Source organism: Solanum pennellii, chromosome 4 (genome assembly GCF_001406875.1).
Source record: "Solanum pennellii chromosome 4, SPENNV200".
Lineage (NCBI taxonomy): Eukaryota > Viridiplantae > Streptophyta > Magnoliopsida > Solanales > Solanaceae > Solanum > Solanum pennellii.
The window spans coordinates 39,533,560-39,543,940 of NC_028640.1; the positions used below are offsets into that span (position 1 = coordinate 39,533,560).

The following is a 10,381-nucleotide window of genomic DNA, read 5'->3' on the forward strand; positions in this document are numbered from 1 at the left end:
TGAGATGAGACATCCGGTTTTAAGACTATGTTATATCTTATATATCTATGTGCAATAAAAGTAGAAGAATAAGTAATCTTCCTATACGAAGGGTCTATGTATACTCGATATGGCTATATTATGTGTATGCGAGAGGTCTATGTAAACCTCAACATAGATATAGAAAAGTTTTAATTATCCGCATTTTGACCTATGAATGTAATGATGTAAGTTAAGAGGCAAGTCTTAGTCCTCAAAGAGAACGACGATGCATTTACGTTTAGGGGGTGCTCACTGGATGTGACAGCACCCCTTCAGTGTAAAGTACGTCATGTCACTTCTAGGGGGTAGCTCCGAGTCGTGACTTCTTGTGGTTTCAATTTCCACAATCTACGGAAATTAGAGTATGATCAAAATTGGCTCTCGGTAGAATTCTTTGTCTTATGTCTTTGAAAGCTTCATTGGTATCATTGTAGAAGATAATATGTCAAGCCTAGCCACGCTATAGTGATTTATTTCCTTGAACCACATGAATTTTCCTCTATTCAAGTGAGGATCATGTAGCCCCCTATCCTCAAGACATTCAAAGAAATCTCCATTATATTAGTGATTCTTAAACAATTTCTCCTTTCTACCATGTCTGATAGTTTTGAAGTACCCACATGCTACCTAAAGACCTTCTATTAATCCTTTAGCAGCTAATATCTCTTCCCAACAATTATTTTGTCCACTTCGATGTGTGGAGCATACACTTTAGTGAGGTACCGATTGAAAGATTCTTGTACAACTTCAAACTTGTAGGATATTGAATGTGTCTTCTTGGTAACAAACTCCCCCTTTCCATACTCTACTATCCCACAAAATCACAATTCCTCCACAAGCTCGTTGTGCTTCTAAGTAGCCACACTTTAACCATTTGCAATCCCACAATCGCTTAGCATCAACTCTATTTCGTTCTCCAATTTTGTCTCTTGAAAGTAATAAATATCAAATTTCCACTTTAACATCCAGCTCTTAACCTGATTCCTTTTATTTTACCTGTTAAGACCCTCACATTCCATGACACTAACTTTATTTTCATTTTTAAGTTAGGCTTAGATTTCTCCCCCTACTCTTAACCCCTTCCACTTCCTCATTGAGTTTTGACCCTAAGTTTTTCAATTCATTTTCCCAATCCCCTTGCTTCTTAGAGTTTTTAGTTATTGCTTCCCTCAAAATTTTCCATATGACTTCTTCCTTTACCCACTTTGACTAGTAAACCAAAAGCTTATTTTTCTCATCCTACCATATATATTTCTTAATTCCAACACGTCGGATTTTTTACCCAATTGGAAGCCTCTCTTTTAGCCTCCAGTGATTCCTGAATTTGTATGTCAACTGGAGTAGAATCATGCACCTGCATCAATTGCATATTTGGCTCCAGTCTCTGTTATATTCCCCTTGTTTGTCTCTCCTTTAACACTAGTCATTTTGTTTGTGTCTTTCTCCTGTCCTTCATACCCACCTCTTTTTCCATTCTCCCTTTGAGATGAAGAAGAAGAGAACAAAATTTTCTTCTCTGTCACCGCTTTCTGATTTACCATGCTCTCCAGAAATCTCATGGTAGTTTATTTCAAGTTTGAGAAATAACACAACTATTATGTTTCAATAGATAAGTGTATGAGATAGTTGTTTTTCATCTCAACAGACTTTTTACTCCTATTTATGATCTTGTTCTACTTTAATGAGAACATCATTTGAGACTTGTGATTTTCTTTTAAATCTATTTTAATATATTAGAGACACGTACACATAACAATCAGATTTAGGATATTTTGTTAAGTCGACCTAGTTATGTGCACGGATGATATTTTGAGATCAATCTGTCTCACTTTTGCATTTTAGTAATATTTGAATTTTAGATTGAATTGAATAAAACGGGTGTCTATTTTTGGATAAGTGTGTGGCTAATGAGTTGGGTGTCATAACAAAAACTTCATTTTGAGGCCCAATTGAAGTGGAGCCCAAAACCCTAAAAGAGTTTGGTTTCGCACCACGTGCTGTGTCACGCCATACCGACCTCTGACCCTTGGTACATCTGCGGGTTGTTTGCTTGCTTGCATGAACTAACCTTTCTTCTCCGGTGGAGGTGGATGTTCTTGCCTGCGATTCCACCCAGATCTGAAGGGTAAAGAATATGCCCATAGTTATTATATTTAGAAATCCATATTAAACTGCATTGAAATGGTGGTGATTTTCTTGTTAGTTAATACATAGCTTTAACCTGTAGATTCTTTGCTACCTACCATGTTTTGGTGAATATTTATTTATTTTTTAATTGTCAAAGGATGTTAATAGTCGTGTACTGGTTCTGGTTATTTATTACTAATAAATAGACTACTCTGATATTTTTTCACTAATATAATTGATATCAGATCTTACCATCAAACGAAGAAAGATATAATAGATATGGAGGATCAGGATGTGGATGTGGATGTGGATGTGGATGTGGATGTGGCTGATGCAGCAAAAGAAACGTTTACATCTTCTGATACTGATGACTGGAAAAAATACAAGGATGATGATATTATGCAACAGCACTCTGCCATACAAGCTGAACAAGCTGTAAAAGTTCCATTTCTTGGTGATAAGGCAAGGCTAACTTATTTGATTCTCATGTAGTAATTTTTTGATTTAGAAACCTTCTATCTGCTCAACATGTTAGTGTTCCATAATCAAATTGGCCTGATTCCTCCTGTTTTTAGGTCCATAGGGAATGAGTTAAGTTTGTTTTCGCTGGTTGTTTTTGTGCATATTGTTAACAGTCTTGAAGGAATTTCTTCTTCTTTAATCTTTAGATGAGTTAATTATTTATCTCAACAGAAATATTTTTGACATAAATTATTCTGATTATACTTCTACCTGATGCTCCAAACTGTTCTAATTCAATTAGTTTTCTTGTGTTCTGGAAACTGAAAAATAGGCATCACTTATCCTGTGTACAACATATTCATGGACTCATATTTTGCTTGATTTTCTCAAGATTCGCCTGTGCACTGCAATTTATTGGTAGTTTGATGACCAATAATAGAAGGTGAAGGATCTAGAAGGTTGGCTGTTGAGTAGCTTTTGCTCTTCTTTTATCCTAGTGGAAATTTTTATACTCGTAATATTTTGCGTATTCCTTACAATTACTTGTTAATCTGATGATTCCCCCACATCATATTGTGCCAGAATGGTATTTCCTATCGACTCATGCCATTATATGTAGTATTCTTGTGAAATCAGGAGGTGTAGCCACAATCTTAGTTGCGCGGACTCTTCACTTTTGATGCCGCACCCGTCTCGGGTTCTTCAAAAATACACTACTTTTGGCGAATCCGACACGCCGTTGGCATTTTTGAAGAGTCCGAGCAACATAGGCCACAATAGCATCAGTCTTTCTATCTGTTGGTTGCCTCTGCACTTTTTTAAAAGTATGTACGTGCATAGTTGAAGTTTTCACCTGATTTCACCATTCTCACTTGACCTGACTGACTGTGTTACCAGCAAGGATTTGCATCCTGTGAACCCTCTCGCGGACTAGCTTTAGGACATTCTTCATCTTTCTGCCTTGCTGGTATATCATTCCGTGGTTTCTCCGTGGTTTACCATTTCTTCTGCGTTTTATGTAGTGCTTGTGATATATCTTTTAAACTTATGGGGATTGTTCAAGATCCTTATAGAAAATATTGTGAAGAATTAAAGATACAAAAATTCGTGCAAGATACTTGAACTTCAGTAAATACATTGATTAATTAGAGTATTTTGTCCGAGATGATCTGCAGGAACCTTTGTCCTCGTTAGAAGCTGAATACCATCTGGGAAATTCAATTGTGCTTAAGAAAATAAAGGTTTGAACATTATATTTTTGTTTTTTTGGTGATTATTCTGCATTTCTCAGTGATTGATGTAACTACTTCTGCAGGTGCTGAGTGAACAGTATGCTGCCATTAGAAGAACACGTGGAGATGGGAACTGCTTTTTCCGCAGTTTCATGTTTGGTTACCTTGTATGCTTATTTTCTTATTCTTCATGTTGTTTGTAACACATATGTGACTCTCTAGCATGGACTTTGATTTTGGCATCTTTAGTTACTAATGGATCATGTATTTCAACTAAAGGAGCACATTCTGGAATCACAAGATCACAATGAAGTTCAACACATTAAATCTAATATTGAGGAATGCAAGAAGACACTTCAAAGTTTGGGCTATGCAGAATTCACCTTTGAAGACTTTTTTGCAGTAAATTTTCTTTCTATCTTATTATTTGCAATTACTTTCTTTCATGTTTGGTGACTTTTCATAGAACTGTCATTTCTTGATGCATTGAACTTAGGAGTTCTCAATCTATGTTTCTGGTGTACCCAGTATGTTTAATTGTGTCTAAGTTTTAAATGATTGTACCATCAACTGAACATGAAATGTTTAACTTGTTGGTTTAAAGAATTCTTCACTGACCAAGCTTAACATGTACTGCAATGTTAGTTAAGGGCTGCTCTCTAATGATGAATTTTCAATTGATACTGTTTAATGCACTTTAATATAATAAAATGAGTTGTTGATTGTGTTGATTTCTTTTTGAGAATGTAATAGTTAGTCTATATTTATCCACAGTTATACTACCTCAAAAGTGTAGTTCCCTCCAGAAGTGTTGTAATTACATAGGATCCTATACCTACCAAGTTACAGCCAATCTATAGTTGTGCTGATTACTACTGAGCTATCTAGGACTACTTGTTTACACAAAAAATAATACAGAGCTAAACAATTAAGCTTAAATCTTTGTATGTTGCTCTGGTTTCCTTCAAAACATCTCTGCTTCCTCTCTAGCCATACTGTCCACCATATACATGATGGGACAATCTTCCATCTCTCCTCCTTTCTTCTTGCATTTCCATTTATATTCCAGCACTTTAAAACCTCTTTGATCCCTTCCTGGTTTCACCCATTTAATCTTTCTCATATTGGTGAACATTTGCTACAGCTGGGTTGTCCACTTGCAGTGTAAGAAGAGATGGTTGACTATAGCTCTTCACACAAAAAGCACCTGGAACACAGGTGAAAGCCTCTTTTGTTCAGGTTCTCATGTGTCAAACTGCCTCCTTAGCTAACAGCCAAGTAAAATAGTTTACTTTATCAGGTATCTTGGTTTTCCATATCATCTTCCAAGGCCATTCTACTTCCTCAATGCCATCTGTGTTGAGATCCTCATATGCTGAATTTAATGTGAAACACCCTTTGCTCCCCCATTCCATACCAGTGAGTCCTCTTCCTTAGTCAGGTTGCTAAATTGTGCTAGGGTAACCAAAAATTCTGTTATTCTGCACATCTCCCAATCATTAAGTTCCTCCTGAAGTGCAAATTCCACCCCTGATCATTCCATAATTTGGCTACAGTTGCTTGTTGCATTTGACATAGGTTGTAGAGGTCAGGAAACCTTTGGCTTAATGGGGCCTGTCCACACCATTTGTACATCCAGAAAGCCACCTTTCTGCCATTTTCCCTCCTTACAATATGATCTTTCTAGCACCAAATCCCATTGCTCACCTTTGTTGTCATCCTCTTACCCCTCATTCCATATTTTGCAGCAATCACTTCCTTCCACAATGAGTTCTCAGCAGATGCGACATAACCACTTCATCATAAGGCTTTGGTTCTGAAATTTCATGTTTCTGATGCCCACACCCGCTATCTTCTTGCTTATGTTCATTTTTTCCCATTTGACAAGATGATACTTTCTCTTATCCAGTGTTTTGGGAAGCGAGAAGCGAAAAAAAGGGACGAGGGCTTGCTTCACAGAAGCGAGAAGCGTGAAGCGAAGCGCGCGCTTTTTTAAAAAAAAGCGACATTTAGTATAAAAATAAAAAAAATATTAAATAACTAAATAGAGGTAATATAGTCTTAGATTGAAAGAAATTACATAGGCAAAAATACTCATAAGTCATAACATATAAAGCAAAAAATCAAAAACATAATTAAATCACAAAGATTCGAACTCCTATTCTTCAACAAGGCTGCTAGACTGGTCACAAAAAAAAAAAGCAAAAGAATTGAAAAAAAAACAGAGGAGGCAGCAGTCAGTAATTAGAAACAGAGCAGGTAGCAGAGATGAAGAAAAGAAGAGAAGAAGAAGAAAAAACTAGAGTAGTCGAAACTCAGAGAGATGAAGAGATGAAGCACAGGCGAAGATTGTATATTTCAGGAGAAAAGAAACTCATAGAGATGAACTAATAAACATTAGCTAAAAAAGAGAGGAACAAAAAGTTACCTGCAGTCGCGGTCGAGGTTGAAGAGAGAGGCAGCCTCAGTCGAGACTGTCAGGAGAGAAAGAAGGGAAAGAAGTATTGTGAAAGAAGAGTCGCGAGGAGAGAAAGAAGGGAAAGATTCGTGAAAGAAGAGTCGTGAGGAGAGAGAAGGTTTTATTTCAGATTTTTTTTAAAAAAAAACCTAATTTTTTTTTTAAAAACCCTAATTGTCGCTTTTTTTATAAAAAGCGCGCTTTATTGCGCTTTTGCCTTAGGATCGCTTCTCGCTTCTTCATCTGAAGCGAGAGCTTTTTTCAGATCGCCTCGCCTCAAGATAAAAAAGCGCACAAGGGTCGCCTCGCTTTGAAGCGCGCTTTTTTGCGCTTTTCACAACACTACTCTTATCTTCAATTCCTTGCCAAAAGAAAGTTCTAAGTAACTCTATTCTGGTGATTACACCAGTTGGTGCTGGGAAAACAGACATCATGTATGTTGGTAAGGCATCCAACACATTGTTGATCATAGTAAGGCTTCCACCGGGATAAGTATTGGCTTTTCCAGTTTGCTAATTTTCTCACACTTCTCTACCACTCCGCTCCAAATGCTAATTGACTTACTTTTTGCACCTAATGTATTGACATGCCCAAGTAGATGGTGGGTAGCTCCCCTATCTGGCCCCCTAGTGTATTGGCTAGCTCCTCAATTTGTACCACTTCATTAATTGGATAGATGTAGCTTGCCCCCCAGTTTATATGAAGGCCTGACACAGCTTCAAAAATAATGAAAATGATCCTCAAAATCAGAAAATGGTCCCTCACTGCTTCACAATACTGTAGGTGAGTGATTTCTAGGTGGTTACTTGCCCTGTTTTGCTCTTGGAACCCTCTGATCCAGTCTTTGGCCTTTGTTGTGTTGATCAGGCTACTCATCCCCTCCATTGCTAGAATGAACAAGAAAGGTGAGAGCGGATCTACCTGCCTCAACCCCCTTTGAGAAGAGAAAAAACCAGTGGGGCTTCTATTGATCATAACTGAAAACTTGACTGTACCTATACAATATTTGATCCACCTGATCCATTAAGATCCAAAACCCATCTTTTGTAACATGTTCACTAGATAATTCCAATTCACATGATCATATGCTTTTTGGATGTCCAACTTACATAGCATGCCTGGTTGTTTGCTCTTCACTCTCGAATCCAACACTAGTTCATTTTCTATCACCGCTGCATCCATGATCAAATGGCCTTCCTTAAATAAAGGTGATTTGTTGTTTGTCGACAATTCTTTGAAGTACTATTTTCAATCTTTTTGCCAATAGTTTTGAGATGATCTTGTATACTCGCCCCACCAGACTGATGGGTCTGAAGTCATTCAATTCAATTGCCCCCACCTTCTTTAAAATAAGTGCAACAAAAGTGGCATTGAAGTTCCTTTCTCTAGCGTGGAAACTCTGAACAGCTGCCACCAACTCATGTCTGATTATGTCCCAACACTGACTGAAGAAAGCCCACTGTATAGCCATCTGGTCCATGGGGCTTTATCTCCTGCACATGCTTTGATACTTTCTAGTATTTCCTCAGCTTCCAAAGGAGCCTCCAAAAAGTTGCCATCAATTTCATCAATTTTGGGCAATTTCTCTTGTCTAACTGTGGCCTCCACTCTTCTGATTCTGTATACAGCCTCTTATAGTATTCAACAATTTCTTTCTTAGTTTCTTCACGTTCTGCAATCTCCACGCCATCACCTCACCTCTTCAGGTAGAGACCAATAAGGAAGAAAGAATGATTCTCCCAAGTTGGAGAAACAGTACCACAGGGGAAATGAAGTTGAAGAAAGAATTCATGGGAAAACTGTTGAGCATTTAGATAGACCTGGTTTGATAACTCACTCTAGGAGAAATAGAGTAGATGAAGCCGTTATGTAATCTGTTGAAACTAAATTCTCTTCTATTGGTGAGTCTACGTTTGCTAATGAGTTAGATTTGCTATTGCTTATAGTAAATGAGTAAGATCTTGTACCAAACATCTTTTATCTAATTTTTTCTTCTATAATTCCCTCTCTACCTCATATAGAGTCTTTTTTTGCCTGTATCTTTTGTGTCTACTCCTCAGAATTGTAGGAAAACCAAGTTGTTTTGATTGAAGAAGTGAAGATCTTGTCAAAAAATGAGACTTAAGAACTTGTCACTTCACCACTGGACAAAAGTTGGTTGGCTGCACATGGGTCTTCACTCTGAAGCATAAAGTTGGTGGCTCGATTCAAAGATTTAAAGCAAGATTAGTAGCAAAAGGATTCACTCAAATTTTGTGGAGTTAATTATCGGATAACATTTGCTTGATTGCTAAGATGAACACTGTCAAAATTCTTATTTATTATGCAATTAATCTTGATTGGGACAAAGTGCAGCTACATGTGAACAATCTTTTTCCAAAGCGATTATCTCTTCTGGTTACCAACAAAGCAAAGTCGATCACACCCTCTTCATAACACATCAAAAGGGTAAACTCACCCTTCTCATTGTTTATGTTGATGACAGAAGAATGATAGGGGATGACCTGATTGAACAAGTTGAGATTAATGATCTAGGTAGTTGCAGTATTTCATGCGGATTTAGGTTGTTGCTATAACAAAAATATGAATAGAAGGAAGTATATTCTAGATTTTATTGGAAGGAATTGGTATGCTGAGGTGCATGTCAATATAATCGCTTAATTGAAAACAATTACAAGTTACAAACATGGGTTGTGGAGGGTCAATGATAAGGAGAGATATCAGAGGTTGGTTGGAAGACTCGTTTATCTCGATTGTTAGACAAGACATAGCCTATTTAGTCAGCTTGGTGAATTGGTTTATGCATGATCCCCTAGATCCTCATATGCAAGTTTATCTTTCACATTTTTCAGTTTCTGAAGTATGTTCCAAAGAAAAGTTTGCTTTTCTCTAAACATGGTCACTTCCGGATAAATGCTTTCACAGACGCAGATTGATGATAGAAGATTTATATGTGGTTCTTGTACACTAGTCGGAGGAAACCTAGTTACTTAGAAAAAAAGGAAACGAAGTGTAGTTGCAAGATCAAGTGCGAAAAGCAAAATGTGGAGCTATGGCTAGGGTGTTTTGAGCTTCTTTGGCTACAAAGTTACTGGAAGAATGGAGAATGTTTGAAAAAGGGAAACTTTTCTTGTACTGCGACAACATAGCTGCAATCAGTATAGTGTAGACTGTTTGAAAAAGGGAAACTTTTCTTGTACTGCGACAACATAGCTGCAATCAGTATAGTGTAGACTTTTGTTCAACATGACCGAACAGTAGTGAAGTTGTTCGACACTTCATCATAGAGAGTTTCTAGTGGCACCTTGATTGCTTCATGTACCGTCAGAAAAATAGCTAGCTTATGTGCTTACAAAAGGCCTCAGTAGGATTTTCCATATTTTGGTTTGCAAGTTGGGCATGTATGAGTGCGGCATCTTTGCTCCAACTTGACGAGGAGTGTTGATTGTGTCAATTAATTAGCATGATTTAGGGAGACTATTTTTCCTTTTCCCTGCATAATTATAGATATAACTTTTTTTATTGTAATCTGTTAGGGTTCACTTGTATAAATGCCCCTATTCATGGGATATGAAGGCATTGAAATGCAAAGAAGTCTTTCTTCTTTCTCAAATTCTACATGAATAAAATCGCATATTGTTTCTCATTTACATTCCGGAGGTTGGAATAACCAGTTATCTTATGATCATGAATTACCAGAAAATGTTACAAAAGCTCAAGCTCCATGAGTGTTTTCACTTATGCTATAGTTTTCTTTGATAAGTGTGAGACTTGCTGACGTTAGCAAACTTTTAGTTGATACATGTGTAGATTGGGTTGTACTCCCAGTTTCACTCCATTTCGTGAGGAATGAACTTCTGATTCTCTTATATTAGTGAATTTGAACCGTATGTTCCTTTTTCTTTTGGTTCTTACCAAGTTGTTCGTGAGCGGCTAAGCTAATATCCTTTCTATTGCTTAATTTTCATCTTGATCTTTCTTGAGATGTGTTTTTACATCTTTTTGTTTCAAGTCCCTGAATCTTGAATAGTTCATTCATATATATATATATATATATATATATATATATATATATATATAT

At 37.0% G+C, this 10,381-nt stretch overlaps 1 protein-coding gene across 1 annotated transcript in view; it reads left to right on the plus strand.

Moving 5' to 3' along the window:
- Nucleotides 1-1,922: 1,922 nt before the first annotated feature.
- The window catches only part of LOC107017761 (ubiquitin thioesterase otubain-like), a 10,483-nt gene continuing 2,024 nt past the window's right edge, over nt 1,923-10,381 (plus strand). Inside the window, exons 1-5 of the mRNA XM_015218014.1 lie at nt 1,923-2,146; nt 2,394-2,610; nt 3,786-3,851; nt 3,926-4,009; nt 4,122-4,244. Coding sequence (XP_015073500.1) covers nt 2,112-2,146; nt 2,394-2,610; nt 3,786-3,851; nt 3,926-4,009; nt 4,122-4,244 — 525 coding nt within the window. The 5' untranslated portion in view covers nt 1,923-2,111. The remainder of the gene's footprint in view (nt 2,147-2,393; nt 2,611-3,785; nt 3,852-3,925; nt 4,010-4,121; nt 4,245-10,381) is intronic.